At 40.6% G+C, this 22,860-nt stretch overlaps 2 protein-coding genes across 6 annotated transcripts in view; one reads left to right on the top strand and one right to left on the bottom strand.

The window, feature by feature from the left end:
• Positions 1 to 13,433, bottom strand: part of LOC109035777 (BLOC-1-related complex subunit 8 homolog) — a 42,132-nt gene extending 28,699 nt beyond the window's left edge. For 3 of the 4 annotated variants that reach the window (XR_011899532.1, XR_011899543.1, XM_072298227.1), the window contains exon 1: positions 12,926 to 13,433. Coding sequence is in view for 1 of the 4 variants with exons in the window: in XM_072298227.1 (XP_072154328.1) it covers positions 12,926 to 12,980 (55 nt within the window). In the remaining 3 variants the exon portion in view is untranslated. The remainder of the gene's footprint in view (positions 1 to 12,925) is intronic. The other variant, XR_011899546.1, reaches the window with a different exon arrangement.
• alien (COP9 signalosome complex subunit 2 alien) overlaps positions 1 to 22,860 on the top strand; it is a 106,520-nt gene that overhangs the window by 2,715 nt on the left and 80,945 nt on the right. Inside the window, exon 1 of one of the 2 annotated variants that reach the window (XM_019052856.2) lies at positions 22,203 to 22,384. The exons of the other annotated variant lie outside the window; for it this stretch is intronic. Coding sequence (XP_018908401.1) covers positions 22,331 to 22,384 — 54 coding nt within the window. The 5' untranslated portion in view covers positions 22,203 to 22,330. Of the gene's footprint in view, positions 1 to 22,202; positions 22,385 to 22,860 lie in introns of those variants that run through there. 2 annotated transcript variants of the gene reach the window in all.

The raw sequence follows: 22,860 nt of genomic DNA, 5'->3' as shown, positions 1-22,860 counted from the left end.
CTCCTTTGGGATGCTTTAGAAATGTTTGAGGTCCTCCTCCTCAAATTTAACGAGAAAAAAGAAGAAAAGTAAAATTTAGCAATTTTTACCCACAAACTTGGCGAGCCAAAAAAACATGATTTTTCTTGGTGGGGTAGGGGCGGTGGACATTTATGACATTTCTATCTCTGAAAATTAAAAATCCAAGAATAATTTTAATTCTCTAACTCCTGGCACTCCAATTTGGCAAGGAGGATATCTGCTACGCTTCACCGTGTCACCGATCAGATAGTGCATCAGATGTTACCGAAAAGATTGGTGTCTCAAATCGTAAGGTTGAGACTGTCAATAAGATAATCTCAATTCAGATAATAATCAAGAGTAGAACGGCGTCTTCGGAATTGGAAGCGTAGCAGATATCCTTTTTGCCAAATTGGTGTGCCAGGAGTTAGAGAATTAAAATTATTCTTGGATTTTTAATTTTCAGAGATAGAAATGTCATAAATGTCCACCGCCCCTACCCCACCAAGAAAAATCATGTTTTTTTGGCTCGCCAAGTTTGTGGGTAAAAATTGCTAAATTTTACTTTTCTTCTTTTTTCTCGTTAAATTTGAGGAGGAGGACCTCAAACATTTCTAAAGCATCCCAAAGGAGGAGCGCTTTTTCACATCGGCTTCATTTTTCGACAGCACACTTAATCCTGTGATGTCGCATACTCCAACGATTGAAGGCGCCCCGCTTGACAACTTTTAAGTCAGCAAATTATTGCTCTTACTTGGCCAAATAAAGGAATAAAAGTTGATACCTTTGATTTCCTTAAACTAGAGGGTATTTGAAAGATAACAGTTTCTGGAATTTTCATTTTTTGCGTTTCCTCAAATTTGCCGCCATGTTGAATTTTCCGAAATTTTATTTTGAAACAATGCCATCCAGACTTGTGACAACGTCAGTTGTTTTTCCTCTTCCTGAAAAACACTTTTCAAACTTTTCATTCCCGGTTTGTTTTTGTTTTTCCGATTATTTGGAGCTCATCGGCAATTTTTTGAAAAGTGGTCAATTTAAAACTTTGACCGGCTGTAACTTTTGAACGAAATAACCGATTTTAACCTTTTTTTTTTTTTTTTTGCGCCATTTTTCTTGTCTTTTTAAGTTCTTTTTAATCATGTCTAAAAAAATGGGGGTTGCCTTTTGAATTTTTGAAGTTGCCCCCCCTGGGGCCCCCCCAGGGGGGTCCACCAGGAAAAGCCCCCCATCGAAAAATTTCCCCTTTTGGATGATGAAGAATGCCACAAACCGCGACCTTCTATCTTTTTTTGTTCAAAAGTTATACCCACTTTTCAGTTACTTTATGGACACCCGGTATATATGTACATATATATGTATGTATTATGTATTTTGTATTATGTATGTATATATGTATGTATGTATGTATTTCCGCCTTTTTAAGATTTTTCGATTTTTGAGTAGTTATATCTTTCTTACGTTGAAAGATATTTTGACCAATTTTTTTGCATTTAGTAGAGACTCATTAGAACTACTATTCTGCGAAAAAAAATTGAAATTTGAGGCAATAGATTTTGAGGGGTGGGGCTCGAAAGTGGGGGGAGGTTAAATCTTGTCCGTAGTTCTCTCCTAGGACTGGTTTGGTATTGAATTTGAGCTAAATCGGCCGAGTCGTTTAAAAATGGCGAGCTTTGAAAGTTTTAGGCGAGGGGTGCGCGGCATGAGGGGAGCCGGCCGGAGCAAGGCCGCACAGTGGGTCGGGGGAGAAAGTTTTTGGACAAGTTGATCGCCGCACAGTGGGTCAGGGGGAAGAAGTTTTTAAACAAGCTTTTCGTCGCTCAGTGGTTCAGGGGAAGGAAGATTTTCGACAAACTGCGCGTCGCACAGTGGGTCAGGTGAAGAGAGTTTTTGGAAGAACTGTTCGTGGCACAGCGGCCCAAGGAAAGGAAATATCTGGAAAAAAACTATCGATTACACAATGACTTACAGACGTACGATTTTATAACTACAAAAATCCCACTTCGGGAAATACACTTCCTTCCCGCGGTTGATGCGTGGGACACTTAAAGAGAAGAAAAACTAGATGCGCAGACGACCCAGAAAAGACGCGCGCGAAGCGCGCGTCCTGGGGGGGTCTGGGAGGCGAAGCCCCCCCCTCCCCAAAACTGGCGCGGAGCGAAGCGGAGCGCCGGTTTTTTTTTGTTTTTTATTAGTGTATTTTCCGAAGGAAAGATACAAAATTGCGTTCTCCCTCATGGTGGGACCTAGACCTGGGACCATGTAAAGAGCACCGATCTCGAGTCGTAGATCACGAATATATGTATGTATGTATGTATGTCTGTCTGTATGTATGTATGTATGTATGTATGGTTGGTATGTGTGTATGTGTGTATGTATGTATGTATGTATGTATGTATGTATGTATGTATGTATGTACTATCGCCGAATTTAGTTTCACGCAGAGTCTCAGGCGACTATTTAGCGACGGCGCGGCGCGGCGCGTTGCCTGATAACGCTCTCATGAAGACGCACTTGTTCCTCTGTGAGTGCGTAGTCACTAACATAGACGCACATGAAACACACACAGACATTTTCGCTCATTCACCGTGAGAATTCACGTTTTTGGCTCTTTGGAATGTAAACAAAGATTCGTAATGACGTATCGCGCATCGATTCCAATTCTCGCTTGCCTCTTGTTCTTGTGACTAGAGCAAGGAAGAAAGGACCTCATTCCAAATCGGCCATTTTCAACCTTGGCCTGATCTTCGAAATATTTTCAAAGTTGATAGAGGATCACCTCCCGAGTCTAAAACACTGATGCTTTTTGAAATCGGACGATCACGGAGGGAGGGAGGGGAGTCAAAGCAAAAAAAAATAAACTCGCATATCTCGCTAACACTTAGTCGTAGAGAGATGATATTGGTCTCAAAATTTAGAGAAAACCACCAGCTTTCAAATGATAATTACAAAATTAGTCCATTTTGGCAATTTCATCTATTGCTGCCACGTTGCCATAGTTCAAAAGTTCAGTTTTTCACATTTTTAGCTGTGGCGTTGCGTTGAGAGGTGCACATAAAATAACATAACTATTTTCTAATGAAAGTAGACCGTTTACGTTTTAACAAGCACCTGGGGAAACAAGTTCAGGGGGAGTTAAGATTTTCCAAAGTTGACGGGGTACGCTGAGACCTGGGATGTTTGGTATCCCAACACCACCCACGCCCCCAAACTGACCACTAATCGCGAGGTTTTGCATTTTTATTGGTCAAGAGGACCATATTTGATGCATTGTGGTTCTTGGTCAGTCTGAATCACTCAAGTAGGGGAAAAAGAGAGAGAAAGATCTGTGCTGAGCTCTTTCTCGAAACACTCTTTGTCATTTTAATGGGTTTTAAGCATCGGTATTTTACTTCTTCTTTGGTAAGAAGGAAACAAATGCTTCACATCGATTGAGTTCATGTCAGGGCCGGATTTACCTACTTGCCGCATATGGGCCGCCTGTATTTTGCCGCCCCCTTCTCATTCGTATTGAAACATCAATAAACAACATCAAGTGAACGTGCCAGCGGGGGAGGGGCACAAAAGACGCGTTTACTCGTGTTGAACACATTTTTTGGGGATGCCCTGTCAACACTACTACTTAGCGAAAGTTAAGTTTTGTAAATCTATCTCTGTGTGGACAAGGCCTTCCATTCAAAAGAAATGAACGAAAAAATTACGAAAGAACAAACATGAATGTGGTTTAATGATTTTAACTTCCGCCGCCGCGCCGCGCAGACCGCACCGTGTTTGGCGCAATGCGTGAAGTATTCACGCAGTCTTGCAAGCGCCATGCGTTTCACGCTGACCGCACTGTGTTTGGCGCAATGCGTGAAGTATTCATGCATTCTTGTAGGCGCTATTCGTTTCACGCTGACCGCAATGACCGCACCGTGTTTCATGCAATGCGTGAAGTTTTCGTGTAGTCTTGTAGGCGCTGATATGTGTTACATGCCGATCGCCGCGCCGATGGCTTCTCCTTTTCATCTCAAGTCCTCGTCATCTTGGGTTCGATTTAAGTGTCTCATCAGGGCCGGATTGACCTACTTGCCGCCCATGAGCCGCCTGTATTTTACTGTCCCCCCCCCCCCTTCTCATTTTTTTTGATACATCAATAAAAACCATCAAGTGAACGTGCCGGAGGGGTAGAGATGCATAAGGCGCGGTTATTAGTGTTTTACAAATTTTTTGCGAAAGCCCTGTCAACACTACCAGCAAAAGCTCACAGAACTTCGCGCGAAAGTGAGGGTTCGTAAACTTATTTCTATGTGGACAACGTCTTCCGTATTAAAAGAAAAAATTATGAAAGAAAAAACGTAATTGTGGTCTAATAATTTTAACTTCCGCCGCCGCGCCGACCGAACTGTGTTCGACGCAATGCGTGGAGTATTTATGCAGTCTTGTAGGCGCTATGCGTTTCACGCCGACCGCTGCTGACCGCACTGTGTTTGATGTAATGCGTGAAGTATTCATGCAGTCTTGTAGGCGGCAATATGTATTGCATGCCGACCGCCGCGCCGAGGGCTAATCCTTTTCATCTCAAGTCCTCGTCATCATTGCTCTCTGCGTCGCGCCGTTCCAGGCCAAATTGCGTGTTTAGTTTCTCTGTTAACTCGAATAATTAAAGGTGCTGTCTCTTGTATCACCGAAAGACGACAAAATTAAAAATTACTACACTCTCAGGAAACGAGAGATTTTGTCGCCTTTTCTCGTTTGTAATTTTTTTTCTAAATCTCTTTGAGTAGCAAATAGTTTTTGCTTCCCACCAAAAAGTTGTTAATTTCAAAGGAAAACAATTGTGCAAATGTTACTTAATACTATGCATAGATTATAAGTATTTTTGAAAGAAAAGAAGTGATTGCACGATTTTGAAAACACTGTAATTGTGCTGGTTCTATTTTACGATCCAATTACAGTGCCAATTTTTTTAAAAAACCGAATTTTATAGAAATGCGTATTATCTGCACCGGGATAGGAGATTTTTTTGGGCCATCTCAACCTGTCGGAAAATTAGTAGGTGATCGAGAAAAAAATGATCGATTAGAAGTCAGCAGCAAGCAATTAGATGATATAGCCCAATTAGCTATCTTAATAATATAATTTTCGGTCCTTCCAGACTCAAAACAAACGGATCAGTTTTATATAAGGATTTGTAAGTAGAATATGCCGTTTCGACTGGAAAACCTTGTTATCAGAAAAAGGAAGGCAAATTTTTAGACATGCGGTATGCGATACGTGTGCGGTAAAATACCTTAATAATCTCAATCATGCATTAATTTCCAGGAAATTAAATTTTCCAAGGAAAATTCTTTTTTAAATCATCCCAATATGCCGGGAAATCGGCGGAGACAGGGAAAAAACCAAAGTCATACTTTGACCCAGGGGCTGAATATTACACGAGAATTCGCTATTAAAGCACTAACTATTTTTTCGGTGCATACTTGTGTAATCTTTTATATTCTACAGTGGACCAGTCTTGCCTCTTGCGTCATTTTCAAACTTCCTACGCGAAAAAGTGTAACCTGAATTGAGGAGTTCTTTGGAACAAGGTCGCATGCCCGAAAAAGTAGTTCCGAGGAAATCGTATTTGACAGTTCAAAAGTGTATAGCGCTGGTTCTCACCAATATCTTCGCACGAAATTTAATTAGTTTAGAAGAACAAGTCTTTGACAGTTTACTTGCCAAAACGGAACATTGTGACTACATTCCCCTATGATTTCTGCAGGATAATGTGGATCGTTGTATACGCCCTTGTTCTAAAGGCTAAGCTTACTAGTTAATAATTTTACCTTTCTGGAAAAAATATTATGAAAAACAGAGGTAAGTGGGAAAAGAAGCCATATAGAACAATTTAAAGTAAAAGAGAAGTATATTACCCTAAAAGGTCACTCCGGAAAGTCATGAGTTTGAGTCAACATTTTCGGCAAAGTTCAAGATACAAAATTTAAGGTGATTCAAGTTGACGATTTAATTTTCGATTTTTTGAATTTTGCCCAAAATTTGGGTACTTGAGAACGTAATGTCCAACTAATTTGGAACTTACCGAGATAATGTTGGGACAAAGTTACGGAGAATCGGCTAATTTCGCGGGAGAATCGTATGACTTTTGAACTGACGTATTTTGGGGTCCGAAATCCTCCTTAAAATTAGTTTGAAATTATTTCTGTAATTTTTACTTAAAAAGCTAACAATTCGGTAAATTTTCTTGTTTTATTTTTCTTCTACGGTAATTTGAACCGAAGATATGAATTGTGGAAAAAAAACCTTTGGCCTTTGATTTATCATAACTCGGTCAAAGATTGAGATATTGAAAAATTCTTTGTCCTTGATGTTCTCTCCAAAAACGTATCACAAGTTAGGGGTTTCAGCTTGGAAGAAGAAAGTTGCCTCCCCTTGAGGGAGGGTCAAAAAGGGGGGGCGGGAATTTTTCGCACACGCTGTATATTTCCTGAAATTAGAAGTAATCAAGTTTCAGAAAACGCGTTCTCCCGAAAAAGGGCGGATGCGCGCATACGCCTTTGTCCCAAAGAACTCCACGTAACCTGCCGGCGCGATGACCGGCGCGGCGACTAGAAGAAAAAATCAGTTGCACCTCATGAAATTTTAGCTCTATTTTCTAGTGACCGCGGTGTTGCGCTGTCTATTATAGTTTGCACCAATAGATGCTTGTCTGAGGGATCTTTTCTTGAAAAAGTAGCAGATTTGTCAATTGTTCATGTGGCTCCGTTTTCCTCGTTGGCATAAGATGAGATAGGTTCAGTCAGCAACCGATATCTCCGAAACGCGCCACGCCGCGCTGCGCCTCGTCGCACAGTTTACATTTGATTTGGAACGGCCTATGCGTGAAACTAAATTCGGCGATAGTATGTATGTATGTATGTATGTATGTATGTATGTATGTGTGTATGTGTGTATGTGTGTATGTGTGTGTGTATGTATGTGTGTATGTTTGTATGTATGTAAGTATGTATGTATGTGTGTATGTATGTATGTATTTCAGCCAGCGTGAGGATTTTTCAGTTTTCAGAGCGTTGAGCGGCAGTTAATTTTTAAGTTTCTTGAAACGAAACTTCTGGGGTTTATAGTCCCTTAAGAGTACTTTTAAACTGTGAAGAAAAAATCGGAATACATTAATTACTTTTTGCGCAGCGAGGGGTCAAAGTGGGGGAAGGTCTAATTTTGTCCACGCGATAACTCGAGTAAAAATGAATATTTTGAGCTGAAATTTTGATGGTAGTTAGATACCTACTAAAACTGGTTTCCTATTGAATGTCAGCGAAATCGGCCAACGCGTTCCATAATAGTGGCAATTTACCGTTTTTACGGGTGAGGGAGGGGGGGGGGCAGGAGTTGCGCAGCCAAGGGGAACTGTTTCTTGAAACATATCTGTGGCAAGAGGGGTAGGGTAAATGATTTCATTCCCCAATGTGACACTACCCTTCGGAAAATACACTCATGCCGCGGTAAATGCGCGGACTACAAAAAGAACCGTCCCCTACTTGCCGGCAACCCCACGGAAAAACCCTGCCGCTTGCGGCGGGTTTTTTTGTGTTTAGCGGTTGATAAAGGCTCGGGTGACCAGCCGAACCGTCCTGCATATTGTGTTTATTATTTTTAGCCTTGTTTCCCACTGATTTTTTTGGTGTCTTTTTGTCATATACCGGGTTATCCAAAAGTCACCTACCACCCCTGTAACTTTTTTCCTAATTGAGATAGAAGATTGAAACTTTGAGAATGTTCCTCGGTTAAAGGTAGCAACTTTTTGGTCCCCCCAAAATCTTGGGGGGTGGCCCCCCTTAAGGGGGACGGGGGCTAACTTTTTTTTTCAAATAGCAACCCCCCTTTTGTGATACCTCATTCGAAAGATAATAAAAAAAGAAAATTTTTGGCGCAAACCGCAGGTCAAAATGTTGATTTTTGACAAAATGGCAGCCGGTCAAAGTTCAAAATGGCGGAAATTTGCCATCTCCGTTTTTTATCGGCGGATTGGTCTGAAACTCAGAATCCTAGGGTTTTTCGGGACGAGAAAAACGATTCTGGCATTTGTTTTCCAGAAAAGTCAGTCCTTTTCAAAATGGCGGCGGTTAAAATGGCGGCTTAGAGCGGGAAGTGGATATTTAGGCTGCTTATCGCCGGATTTGTATGAGACTTGGTATCCGGGGGTATTTCGGCACGAGAAGAACGAATCTTTCGTTGGATTTTTGGAATTTTTAAAAACTTTAAAATGACGGCAAAAAAAATGACGGAAAATCCATATCAAGGCTGTTTACCGATAGATTTGCACGAAAGTCAATACTCTGGTGGTTTTTGGCTCGAAAAAAATTAATTTTCCATTAGATTTTGGAAACACTGAATATCGTCAAAATCGTAGCGGAAAAAATAACGGAAAATCCGCATCCATCATCGCCGTTCGCATTTTTGCCGCCATTTTAAAGTTTTTAAAAATTCCAAAAATCCAATGAAAGATTCGTTCTTTTCGTGCCGAAATACCCCCGGATACCAAGTCTCATACAAATCCGGCGATAAGCAGCCTAAATATCCACTTCCCGCTCCACGCCGCCATTTTAACCGCCGCCATTTTGAAAAGGACTGACATTTTTGGAAATTTAGTGCCAGAATCAATTTTCTCGTCCCGAAAAACCCTAGGATTCTGAGTTTCAGACCAATCCGCCGATAAAAAACGGAGATGCCAAATTTCCGCCATTTTGAACTTTGACCGGCTGCCATTTTGTCAAAAATCAACATTTTGACCTGCGGTTTGCGCCAAAAAATTTCTTTTTTTATTATCTTTTGAATGAGGTATCACAAAAGGGGGGTTGCCATTTGAAAAAAAAAAGTTAGCCCCCGCCCCCCCAAAATTTTGAGGGGACCAAAAAGTTGCTACCTTAAACCGAGGAACATTCCCAAAGTTTCAAACTTCTATCTCAATTAGGAAAAAAGTTACAGGGGTGGTAGGTGACTTTTGGATAACCCTGTATACATTTACACAGGTTGTCTCAAAAGTCCGTACCTCCCCTGGTAACTTTTTAACGGTTAGAGATAGAAAAACGAAACTTTGGGAATGCTTTCACTTCAAAGGGGACGATCTTCTAGGGGCGTCAAAATTGTTTTCTCTCCCTCGGGAGGGGGAGGGGTAACTTTTTTTTTTTCATATGGTCACCCCTATCTTGTGATACAACACTGGAAAGAACATAAAAAACTAAGAATTTGGGCGTAAACCGCAGATCAATTTCTTAATTTTTGACCGAGGTATGATAGGTCAAATGTCATATTTGACCTATTTTCAAAAAGTCATAACTGCGGTTGGAATTATCGTAGAGAAAAAAATAAAACGGGAAAATTTACCAAATTGCAAGCACTTTAAAGTAAAAATAACAGAAATCACTTCAAACTAATTTTAAGGGGGGTTCGGACCCCCAAATACGTCAGTTCAAAGGTCATACGATTTTCCCGCGAAATGAGCCAATTTCCCCTTCCTTTGCCTCACCATTATTTCCGTAAGTTCAAAATTAGTTCAACATTGCGTTTTCAAGTCCCTAGATTTCAGGTAAAGTTCGAAAAAGGAATTTTAACGTGACTTAATTTAACCGTTAGAATTTCGTTTTTTTTAAAACTTTGCACCCAATTAGGGGACTTGAATGAACTGATTTTGAACTTAAGGAAATAATGGTGAGGCAAAGTAAGGGGAAATTGGCTCATTTCGCGGGAAAATCGTATGCCCTTTGAACTGACGTATTTGGGGGTCCGAACCCCCCTTAAAATTAGTTTGAAGTGATTTCTGTTATTTTTACTTTAAAGTGCTTAAAATTTGGTAAATTTTCCCGTTTTACTTTTTTCTCTACAATAATTCGAACCGCAGTTATGATTTTTTGAAAATAGGTCAAATATGACCTTTGACCTATCATAACTCGGTCAAAAATTAAGAAATTGATCTGCGGTTTACGCCAAAATTCTTAGTTTTATATGTTCTTTCCAATGATGTATCACAAGATAGGGGTGTCCATATGAAAAAAAAAGTTAGCCCCGCCCCCCTCCGGAGGGAGGGAAAACAATTTTGACCCCCCTAGAATAGGGCTGTTCTATCGGTTTTCAGTAAGCTACCGAGACAGTTCCGATAAGAGAAAGTTACTATAAGAGCGCTCTAGTCGATAGCGATCAGAGTTTTCGCAGCTGGCGAAAATAAGCTGTTGCCATTTGTACATCTATTTTACGCGCCGCCGCGCCAGCTAATCTGATAAACCGACACACGGGGCAACAATGCATTGAGTGCGAGCTCTCAAAACTCCGATAAGGCCGGCTGTTGTCGATATCATCGCCACTGTCGGTACTGCCGCTAGTTTCAATAAGAGACGATGTCGATAGTGTTCCAGAAAGAATTCGTTTGAACACCCCTACCCTAGAAGATGGTCCCTTTTGAAGTGGAAGCATTCTCAAAGTTTCGTTTTTCAATCTCTAACCGTTCAAAAGTTACCGGGGGGAGGGGGGGGTGTCGGTACGGACTTCTGGAACACCCTGTATACAGGATGTCCGGAAGTTAACGTACCTACTTAACTTTCAGGATCGATTTTTCGGCTCAAGATATGACTATTTTTTCCGATACACATATGCCCGGAAACGCTTCATAAGTGGGCTATGCGCTTCCAAGTTGCCATTTTTTTTCTTTCAAAGTGATGCAACTCCTCGAAATGACGTAACGAGCATTCCCGAATTTTTTTAGAATTGCGATACCTAACTTTTTTGGTAGATGATATTTGGAAAAACGGATTACCTACTCCACGTGAAAGAGCGCAAAAAATCAGGGCCCCATAGAAATGCACAAAATTTGCCAGAAACGCGTCATTTCGACGCAACAGAGCTTCGAAAAAGTTACAGAGTTTCGAAGCCACTTGCTCTGGAGGCAATTTTCTTACAGTCCTTGCAGTAAAAATTGCCTACTCAGCAAGGAGCTTCGAAACTCTGAAACTTTTTCGAAGCTCTGTTGCGTCGAAATGACGCGTTTCTGGAAAATTTTGTGCGTAACTTTGAGGCTCTGATTTTTCGCGCTCTTTCACGTGGAGTAATCCGTTGTTCCAAATATCATCTACCAAAAAAGTTATCGCAATTTTAAAATTCGGGAATGCTCGTTAAGTCATTTCCCGAAAACGTACCTACGTCCTTGAACACATGAAAATGACCGTTGCGTTCAAAAATACCCCTCTACACCAAGTTTCAACTACTTATGACAAAATGACGAGGAGTTACATCAATTTGAAAGAAAAAAAATGGCAACTTATGAAGCGTTTGCGGGCATATGTGTACCTGTAGGAGAAAATTGTCATATTTGGAGCTGTAAAATCGATCCTGAAACTTAAGTACCTACATTAACTTCCGAACACCCTGTATGTACACATGAATTGAATAGCACTTATTTTTGTGATATGCGACCCGCAATCGGTACTCTTCACTAAGTCTCAGGTCTGGGTCCAACATCATGGGAGAATGCAATAGGTAGTGTATTTTCTTCGGAAAATACACTAAAAAATTAGTGATCGATCGTGGTACACATCCCCAATAAGCGTCCAGCCCACCTTCAAACTAGGGGCTTCAAAGAGCCTCATTGATGGAACTGTTGACTGTTGCCTTTCAAAGATCGTTGGCCCAACGATCTTTAAAGGTAACCTATGTGTTCAGGATACATCACAGATCAAATCTTTAAATTTTAAAGGAATTTCGTGCAGAAACGGCTGAGGAATAGAAGAAATGGTGCCAGTTTGAGAGCCCCAGTTTGAAAGTGGGCTAACTTGAGGAGTGTGCAGGGTCCCTTTTCTTGTCATTTTATTTTGATGGATGTAGAGATTTGGTCTAACTTCTTCGCCCGGGGAAAAATAACTTACCTAATATTAAAATGGAAGATCAGACTTCCATACAACAACCCATCCTTCATGAGTCAATGACACTTAAAATGTTAGGATAGCTCTTGACTCCGATTAGTTTTGCATTTCGGGTTTTTCTTTTCTTTAAATCAGCAATATCCATGGTAAATTGGTCTGACTATAGGTAGTGATTACTCTGCATGCTTAGCTACTTGCAATAGTAGGGTATTGAAGAAAACAATGAATACTTCAGGGATGCCTTACATAGGTTGCAAATTGCACGGAGAGACTTTCGGTGATTTGTCCCGTGTTCTCAGCATGGTCGAACTGGTGTCCAATATATCGCATTGATAAGGTAAAAAATCTAGGTAGATTTTGACCTTTTAGCCCAAAGATGAACAGTAACCCCTGTGCATGAGCCTAATGAGTCATTCCAAACCAAAAAATTAGCTTTCACAGAAACAAAATCAGGATTTTTCTTTAAAAATTGCTGTGCCTTCTATTCGGTAGTCAAACTTTGTGTCAAAATAGACGATTTGGTGCCAGAAGAATCCTGTCTTCATTTATCTGAATTTGGTAATAATTTTGGTTGAGCTTGTGTTGGGGTTTGGCTAAAGAGTCAAAATCTGCCAATATTATTGGCTTAATTGCCTGTATCACATGATCAAAGTAGAGCCATGGTACTGCCCTCAAAACGGCTCATCAATGTCAACGATGATCATCAGCTTGACAATCTGTCAAGGTAATCGCTGAATTTGGGGCACATTATAGATAAGATCTTGAAATTTTCAAGGAATTCTGAGCAGAACTAGCTGAGATATTAAAGAATTACTGCCACTTGGAGGGTTCTAATGGGATCGTGCGATACGGGCTGATCAATGGGATACATCACACACCAGTTCCACCATGCCGAGATCCGATAATGAAGTTAGTGAGTTGTCATTGGAGTAAACTCCGTGTCCAGGTCGGCAGGCTAGAGTAGGCATGCCTCAATTGGCTCGGACAAAAAGCATTGCACTTCAGAGGGAAAAAAAGTATTGATAAATGTTTACCCTTTTTCGTTTTGGCCTCCAGCTCAGGATCAGCTAAATTTAATACGGACATCATGAGAGGAAAAAGGAAAAGAAAAGTTGAGGACAGTATGATGACATCATCAAGGCTACCAATTGGATAGGCGTGCTCAGTGACATCTCGGATGATACTACCAACTCTTTAAAAATTGTTGCGGAGCTGCTCTAAGTAATGCTCTATCTGCCTTGACTGGCTACTATGTATATAAATGTATTGTTATTAGTTTCCTGAACTCCTATCCGTAGGTAGTCATAAGAGTGCACTGACGACAGGAGGATGTGACAACCCTCCGTTCTAGTACATCTTATCACAGAACTTGATGCATTCAATGCACTTGTAATTGTGATGGACCCACAATGCGTTTAAGAAGCGTTCAAGCGGAGTATGCGATCTAACTATTCGTAAAGTTGTAATAAATTACCGCAAAACTGACACTGTAATCGTTAAAATAATTTGACCGTTTCACAGAATTTTAGTAGCATTTGTGAAAAAGAGTTTGTTCTGAAGATGGAAGAAGAAGAAGTTACTGTTGTTTGTTTACATAGTTCACGAGGAATATGGGGTTAGGTTTTATGCTTCAAATTTATGCTGACTTTAATTTCGTGAATTACTGAATATCTCAATACGTAATTTGGTGAAATTAAACGCCTATTGATTTGGAGATGGCTGCTAATGAGGGAATACTTAAGTACGTGAACTAATTTTATTTTATCGCTGACAGTCTTCCGGAACTGTAATTTGGGTAGCCCAAAACATTGCCACAGCAGATAACGTAAACAATCTTACACATCGCTATATTGAAACATTATAATTTTATGGAAGATAATGTCTGAAAGTTCTTCCAATACCTATATAAAAATATTGGTGCAATGATGTATGGTTGTGGAAAAACAGATTAAGTCGTTTCATGTCCAAAGTCCAAGAAATGGCCTCCTTGGTGTTTCGTAGGTTTAGGGAAAAAAATGAGTCGACAAAATTCATATCAGTTTACAACGCCATTCAACAGAAAATCATGTTCTAACTGTTTGATTACGTTGATTACAGATTGTTTACGTTATCTGCTATGGCAATGTTTTGGGCTGCCCAAATTACAGTTTCGGAAGACCAGCAAACAGAACAGCCACAAGCCAACAAGTTTGAGTTGAGCTGTTGTTTCTGTTGTTGTGCAAGCAATGACAATGACGAGGCATGGACCAAGAGAATAAATAAGGACTCCCAACTCCCTATTGAATCCTGTGTTAAAAACCGTTACCGCGCGCTCGCAGCGAACCTGGCAGAGGGTGCGGTGAACTAACGCCACAATGGTCCACGATCGTACCTCTATAGTATGTTCTATGATTTATTAATTTGTTTAGATACTTTAATACATTTTACTTTCGCAAACTAATGAATGGTATAGATACATACCTTCTGCAGAGGCCAATGCGAAAGACTTTGATTTGAAATATCTTATCAAAACACGAGCAAAGATGATTCAGTCAACTTCTGACGCAGAATCAAAGAGACTTGCTAATAATCAAATTAAAGGTAATGCTTGAAGTCAAGTATCTTTGATTTTGTGACACTCAGTTGATTTTTATCAGTACAACACTATTTCTCACTAAAAAGATTTCACTTAACAGAGAAGCGCCTTCGGCTAAAAGTACAATCCTGATTCCTGCTGCATACTACATACACACCTCCTTTGGCTTTCTCAACAGCAGTTGCTGCTGAGTAAAACGGTTAGAAAAAACACTTCACATTATTACCAGTTCATGAACCCAAAGACTGACGAAGATTGAAATGAAAATGGGAAACTTTTCACACTAAACTCCTCAAACTGCAGGGCGACCACGAGGATACGAGGATCTAGAAACTTCTATGAGCACTACTGAGGGATAAGCCTAAATAGGTGGTGCATGGAAATATAAACAGGAAGACCCAATCGTCGGTTTAGTTCACTACACCCTCTGCCAGGGAGCGCTGATGTCAGCGCTAACCGGAGTTGGGGGTCCTTATTTATTCTCTTGGTCCATGGACGAGGTGGGTAGATTTACTCAGAGACAAGAGACCCTCCACTAGTAACTTGGCTATGGTGGAAGCTTTTACTTTCGGGACTTCAGCATTCTACTGTTGACTTACCTACATGGTTGATGTTCAACAACGTGTTGGCAGTTTCGTTTTGCAAACAAGCCGAAAATGGCCGACGTTTGGGAAAGTTGTTTGGCTTATGACGTCATCCGAAGCTCATCATCGACCATGTAGGTAAGTCAACAGCCGAAAATATGGTGATGACTGTTGCTCGCTCATAATTGTCCATAAGGAATTGTTGCAACCCCGAAAGTAAAAGCTTCCACCTGTCGCTAGGAGGCCAGTGGAGGGTCTCTTGTCTCTGGATTTACTGCAGGGATGGAAAAGTTGAAAATTTCCCATGAGCCTCAGTACGTGTCACACATAGAGAAAAAAAAGGAGGTGTTTGCAATTTTGCATTTCGGGCATCGGAATTTTTTGATGACTTGAGTGTTGCTTGATGGCGTAGGTGGGTACAGCGTGAAGGGGACGAATGGTGTGCCGCAATCAGACGCTGAATTTAGCAGCTGAATGTGGAAGTCAACAGTCATCGCCCAACGGCTGAAATTTAGCAAATTCGAGTTATTTTCAACCAGATGTGTATTAAATCTACTCGAATAGTTCAGACAAATTCAAAATTGGTCCGATGGTTGCTGAGAATCGTTGCTGAATTTTGCGCGTGACGCGCAAAATTCAGGCATCGGGCCGATGACTTCCACGTTCACCACATTCAAGCCACATTCAGCTCCCACGTTCAGCGTGTGATTGCGGTGGTGGTCGCATCTCGATTTTGGCTGCCATCTTGAAGATGTGTGACGTGCAGAGGGTACGGGCTTTTACCGCGCGATTTGAAATGTACCCGAAGTGTACCCGATGCCGCGCGGCGCGCGGCTCATACAATTTCCGAACGGAATTATGAGTTTTCCTTCCTATTGAAACGCTTTCAGATCGTATTCTGCGTTAATTTTTACTGAGAATTTGCAAGGAAGTCACAATCATTCTTATGTTTAATATTTCTGGTTGAAATTATTGTTTAAAGAAATGTACCCGATGGGCTCGTTCCTTCACGCACATGTGCAACTTTCTGACGAAACTGGACCTATCATTTTGGACTTACTATATTTTGGATTTTTGAGAGCTGTAATGCGGTAGTTTTTCCTTAGAAATTTGGAAAAAACGTCCAATCATTCTTTTCTTTGATGCCTCCAGGAGAAATTTGTACTTTCGGAAATTTAATTGGGAGACAAGTTAGTGTGAAAATACGGAAAGGGGGTCGGAGATTTCCGTAAAACGAAGGGAGGGCTCCCCCCCAGACGAGGGGGTTCGGGGTGTAACGAAGAATCAAATTCTCCGTTTTAAGTTTTTTTTTTTAAAATGAACAGCTGTTTGTTTCACGCGAAGGAAGGAGTGAGCCATGCAGAGCGCGACGGCGGAGTCGGGCCGAGACCGAGCGGCGCCCGGCGCGATCAGCTGATGGCGGAAGATAAAATTCAAAAAAACAAATTGCCTCTCCTCTCTTGTCATAGCTCACACACACATACACAAATTTCCTGTTTTTGAACTTTCCAAAATTGTACGTTTTACTATGAAAAAGGGCATTTTTCCAAATTTTAAATATTTGAACGCCTGGGCAAAATTTTTCTAAGCTGAACTATGTAAATATCAGGTCAAACTTTAAATTTCATGTATCAAAATTTTCAGTACAAATGTGAAGATCGCATTCCAAGAACTTGGAAGCGATTTGATGGGCTCATGAGCCAAGATTTGTACAAGGTACCCTCTCTCTATTCTCTCTCTTTACTGTTGGGACTCGTAAGTGCACGCTCTGAGTAGCATTTCGTCCTGCTCTGCTTTACACTCATTTTTCCTCTGTTATCTTCCTCCTGGCGCTTGAAGTGCACGCTCTGAGTCGCATTTCGCCCAGCTCTGTTTCTCCTTACCTGTCTATCATCTCCTGTTCCTGACGAGTTCTAGCTGTGAGACCTAGAAGTGCACGCTGCATGTGAGTAGCATTTCGGTTATTTTAACAAAATTTTTACTTTTGTCATTATTTATTTATTTCGGGAAAACCTAGAAGTGCACGCTTTGAGTAGCATTTCGGCTTCCTTTTTTTACATTTGTTGAGTGTAGGGTCCTCACAAATTTAGCTAATAAAAGGACATTCTTTTTGTAAATTTGAGACACGAGATTTTTGATCATTCTTCCCCTCTTTCAAACTCATTTTTAAAATTGGCGCCCGAATCCAGGATCCCGGCGAGCTCATTCCGGCAACTACAGTAACGTTGGCTTATCTTATACCAGAGGACGTATGTGCCTCTGAAGAAACGGGATTTGCCTCGTTACACGGGGGATCCCCCGAAAAATTATATTGATAATCAGGTACCCATTGAGAAAATAAGAAATATTAAAAAAAAAAAAAAAAAAAAAAAAAAAAAAAAAACCCTCTCACGAATTCCTTTGGACACGGTTTTTAAATTATTCACTGATAAAAATAGCAAAATAAAATACACCGCAGTAATTTCACTTTAAATTCGGGCAATCAACGCCAGAAATACTAACAATGAGAAGTGACTACAATACCTTGCAGTAGAGTCCCTTTATACCCAGAGTTACGACAACTCGATTATCAGCTGACTGGCAGCCGTCCTTGGCTGGCCATGGAAGCCGAAACGAGTGCACCCAAACGAACGATATTGAGGGATAAGGATCAGGAATCCTGCGATGTCTGTCACACAAAAACAACAACATCAACAAAGTGATCAATTAAAAAGAAAATGAGATTGGTTTGTGAATAATTTCTTAATATATTTTCATTTTGGACCTATGGAAATAACAATTTACTCTTGATAAACCACAATTAGGTAATATTTTCATTATTCTTGTTCACATTCGAGGTACCGCCATCTTGGTGCACTCGTTTCGGCCTCCATGAGCGAGAACCAATCAGAATTGGATTTTTTTTAGGCCACTTTCAGCCCAATCCTGGCCCAACCAAAAGTCAGATGTCGTAACTCTGGGTATAAAGGGACTCTACCTTGCAGCTTCAGAGTGCAGCGTAAGTCTGTAACCTCAAACCCCCTATATCCGCAGTTTGGTTTGTTTACAATCGTGACGTCTAGAGTCCCTTTATACCCAGAGTTAAGACAACTCACTTTTGGTTGGGCTGAAAGTGGCCTAAAAAAAAATCCAATTCTGATTGGTTCTTGCTCATGGAGGCCGAAACGAGTGCACCAAGATGGCGGTACCTCGAATGTGAACAAGGATAATGAAAATATTACCTAATTGTGGTTCATCAAGAGTAAATTGTTATTTCCATCAGTCCAAAATGAAAATAGATTAAGAAATTATTCACAAACCAATCTCGTTTTCTTTTTAATTGATCAATTTGTTGATGTTGTTGTTTTTGTTTGACAGACATCGCAGGATTCCTGATCCTTATCCCTCAATATCGTTCGTTTGGGTGCACTCGTTTCGGCCTCCATGGCCAGCCAAGGCCGTCTGCCAGTCAGCTGATAATCGAGTTGTCTTAACTCTGGGTATAAAGGGACTCTAGCGAAGACCTGCGCGGCAAATGGACGGTACGACTTCATACGTCACCATAGAATAATAAAGCTACGCATAGCCTTATTATTCTATGACGTCACTCGATCGCCGATTTTCTCAGCGGCGCGGAGAAAATCAGCGCTGAGTCAGCGCTGCCACTTCGGCACCCCGTTTGTCCATACCTAGTAGGATTGAGCGTTTTTGCAGGCAAAGACCAGGGACCAGTTCTATAGGACCCTGGACTCCCGTAAGAGTCAATGTAAAAATTCGTGAGCAGGTACTAGTGCTGCTATCTCGCGTAGGATCCTCGCAGCTCACTGCTGTTATCAGTTGTTGGACTTCATTAAAATCCGTAGGATCGCGTATAACTGCAAAAAATCGAATTTTTCACCGTACCAATACATGCGGCGAATCCTTTCCTGTCGAAAGGGGTCGAAAAACGCCAAAAATATACTTATTTTTCAAGAATTCAGCCGCCTTATGTGTTATTTTTCAATCTCCGGCTTAACCTCACTTTTGGAGCGGGCGATGGATGAGTCGAGGTTCGGGGGGAAGGATCCTCTGAGTTGACTAGGATCCTACGCGAGAATGCGCTGCAATCACCCGCTCACAACAGAACGGCGTCCTATAGAACTCGTCCCTGCAAAGACCCCCTACGATGAGCAGGCGATCACAGAGCGGGAGTAGCTGGTGGAGCGTGCATGAAGCTCGCTCGGACTCATTGATTATGCTCTGTTGCTCTCTCCTCTCCTCTACTCTTTGCTCATAATGGCGCCAAGCACAAATTTCACTCTCGGAGAAAAATTTAACTGCTCAGCTCAGGGAATTGACCTTTTTGATCGAGATTAAATTTCTAAAAGAGTTCAAACCAAGTACTAACCAGGGTAATTCTCAAAATTCTTTGGCAAGACATTTTTCTGATATAATTTAAGGATTAAGAAGGGAAAATCTTAGCATATCTGGAGAAATCACAAGCTTGTGTGGGGGCCTCGCAGCGTTCTGAGGCATTGAAATCAAATTCTAAACGTACCTACTTACATTTTGAATTTTGATGGAAAATAAGGGGGGGGGGAGGGGCTTCATTTATATCTGAGCCATGGGAATGCCCAGAGTTGCTAAAAGAAATTTCATCGAATGAAATTTCATGAAATTTCACAAGAAATTTCATAAAATTTCTTTTTTCCCAATGAAATTTCTTTCGACCGACAAAATGTCAAAAATGCTTATTTTTTCTAACAGAATTTGTTTTTATTTTCAAAGAGAATAATATTCGTCAATTAGACCAATTGGAGCGCGGTCTTCTCTCAGCTCTTCTCTTCTGGTCTTCTCTTACTACTCTTTCTCTTCTGGCAGTTCTAGCTCATCATGGGGAGGGGAACCGGGGACCCTAACCTCAAATTTCAAACTGTTAATTTCTGAAAAAATCAGAGACAAATGAAAAAATCATTTAAATTGTTTCAAAGATAGTTCAAGATCCCTCCCTTTTGTACCAAAAAAGAACGATATACTATTAGGGGGTACTAGGATTCTTTATAGTCAAGAAATTTGTTTTGCTCCAAATATAAAAGCTAACGTCTTACTTTATCCGTAAAATTTATTTTGGTGTTCAACCGGTACGGCTGTGTGTTCAACCAAAATTTAAGATAAAAAATTCAAAATTATGTTTCTGCTGTTTTACTCAACTTTCTGGGAATTTCTAAAGTTCCCTTTCACAGTTTACCACGTTCCTATGAATGAACTTAAGGTTTATCTACAGCTGCGTGAAGTAAGAAATTTCTCCGCGCAGGGGGCACCACCGCTGTGTTTTAGAGTCCGTACAGCTCCACGTGAGTCCTTGAGCTTTTATAAAAGTTGAAGGAATTTCTGTTTAAATCGAAGAGTTATAAGTTCTAGCCATAACATTCTTCTTCCTATTGACCCTAAAAACAACGTGAAATGTCATTTCTGAAGCTCTGCAATTTGATCCCAGAAAAAAGTAGGGTTAAGCATGATGACCTTGATGCAACCAATCGCGCTTGATCGCTCTCAGCAGTTGGCAGATATCTCTCTCCCACCGTGAGCTGTCTCTCTCGCACTTACAGATATCCCGTAAGAGAAACTGGGATCAATTTACAGCTTTTATTATTAGACTTTCAAAGCTCGCGTTTGTTTCTAAGGATTCCAGACGTATGCTGCTAGAACTTATGAGTCTTAGAATTTAAGATACCTATTGTGATATTTAAATAATCACTGATTTCGGAGTCGGATTTTAGCAGCGCGACGTGGTGGATTTTTTCGGAACTACAGCTGAAGATTAACCTTAAGGAGATTCATAAGTTTCAAAGGTTTAATCCTGAATTCTGCGTGTTAAATGAAATTTCATGAAATTTCATTATGAAATTTCTTTGTATAATCTTTCATGAAATTTCTTAACTCTGGGGATGCCAGATGAGTTTGATGATTTTTGCGCACAGCAGAGGTGCACAGAGATGTTTTCAGGAGCATTGGGGGAACTAGTTAGGAGGAGGGGGGGGGGGAGAGAAATATTACACTCTCCTGACTTCAAGATATATGAGGGCTTTTGCTAAATTAGCTGTGTTGCCAGACTTTCATTGTGGAATTTATAATTCTACCAAAAATATTTCCATGTGAAGATGAACCATCAAGCTAAATATTTAACTCAGCATTCGCACAAATTTATCAATTTTTTTTGTGGCACAATGGTACAACTTCTGGGAAACATCCTGTTAAAGGTAACGGGGCACTTAGCATATTTCTTGAAAAATTTGCTAAAAAAATATCTTTGCACATTTCTGCTTTTGATAACTTATACCTACAAAAGTACATAACGATCCAAAAAATGGTGAATTTTACCAGTTAGGCATCAAGGGAGGGGTGAAATATGGGAACATAAATATAGCATTATAGGTACCTAAGATGACATATCAGTGAAATCAGTGAATCATTTGAATCAGTGAATTCGAAAATACACCAACTCGGAAAAAAAAATTTCAGGAAACACCTAAAACTTCGCAGCGGGCGAAGAAGTTGGTTTAAGAAAAACCTTTTTGATGCCAAGGGACGCAAGAAAGTACTCTAGAGACTTTAAAGCACCAAGTCTCAGGTACTGATTTTTCATAGTCTGCCCTGAAAAATTTATATTTTTTGACCTGAATAACGCTTGAATATTTATATAACTTGTTGGCACAAGGTATACTGAACCGAAAAAAGAAAACCGCATAGTCGGATAGTCACCCGTTTCCCTTGATCGGCCAAAAATTGGTATTTCCAATGAAATTCTTCGATTCTTCCATTTTCCCGTCGCTGTTTCGAGCACTTCCGATTGCAATTTCGAAATATCCTTTTGCGTGCAAATGCTTCTATACTTATCCATAAATGTTACTAAACCGTAAAAAAGTGAAAATCGAAAAAAACCCGTGTTGGAGTATTTCCGAACTCACTGATTCATTTTACATTATTGGAAACATGATTATTTGGATGGATAAGGTGGGGAGACGGCAGACGATAGGATGGGTTAGAGTAGAGTCCCGAGTAGGTATTGGTTAGGGAGTGCTCGAACTGCTCTGAGTGAGTTCCCGTCGCGCCACGCAGCCATCTTGCCTGCTCATTCCGAGGGGGTCCTTGCCTGCAAAAAGTAAACATCCCTGTGGTAGAGTGTACCTTCTTTTTCTTTATCCGCCTTGTGTACCTTGCTCTTCTATTTACGTCTACGTCGGTTGTGCAGTAATTTGCTGATTGAATACTCATTATTATTATTATTTACAGTTTTTTTCTTCGCTTAATCTAATTTCATCATGTCAGATGTTGAAGACGACTTTATGTGTGAAGATGAAGAAGATTACGGATTGGTAAATCAATCTTGTGTTTTTCTAGGAATTCATTTGCCAGCTCTCTTCCTCACCTGTTTACGTTTCCCCCTCTACTCCCTTGTCTCTGTCATCTCCCAAGGAAGAATTTTACATTCTCCATCAGGTCTTTTAGTTTTTGGAATGATATGCAAATAGATCTCAAGTTTTATCATACCCTGTCGGATGTAGTCGTCTATTCTACCAGACTCAGGGAAATTCGACCCTGCTACAAAGTCGCGATTTTGCCACCGGCTTTGAGAAGAGCCGTCTAATTAATACCCTCCCCTCATTTGTATGCAGTATTGATTGTCACTCTGGAAAGTTCAAACTGTAAGTGACTTGTGACAGATGTGGGCTTTGTTGTAATTCTGTCCAGTCCTTATCTTTGAGGTTAGGTCTCCTGTACGGAATGGCAATAAGCTACCTGATATGCACGAACTTAGCTGTAGTTTTGGATTTGACTCGTCCACTAGAAA

This window comes from Bemisia tabaci, chromosome 1 (assembly GCF_918797505.1).
Source record: "Bemisia tabaci chromosome 1, PGI_BMITA_v3".
Taxonomy (NCBI): domain Eukaryota; kingdom Metazoa; phylum Arthropoda; class Insecta; order Hemiptera; family Aleyrodidae; genus Bemisia; species Bemisia tabaci.
This window is presented reverse-complemented; position numbering and strand designations above follow the sequence as displayed.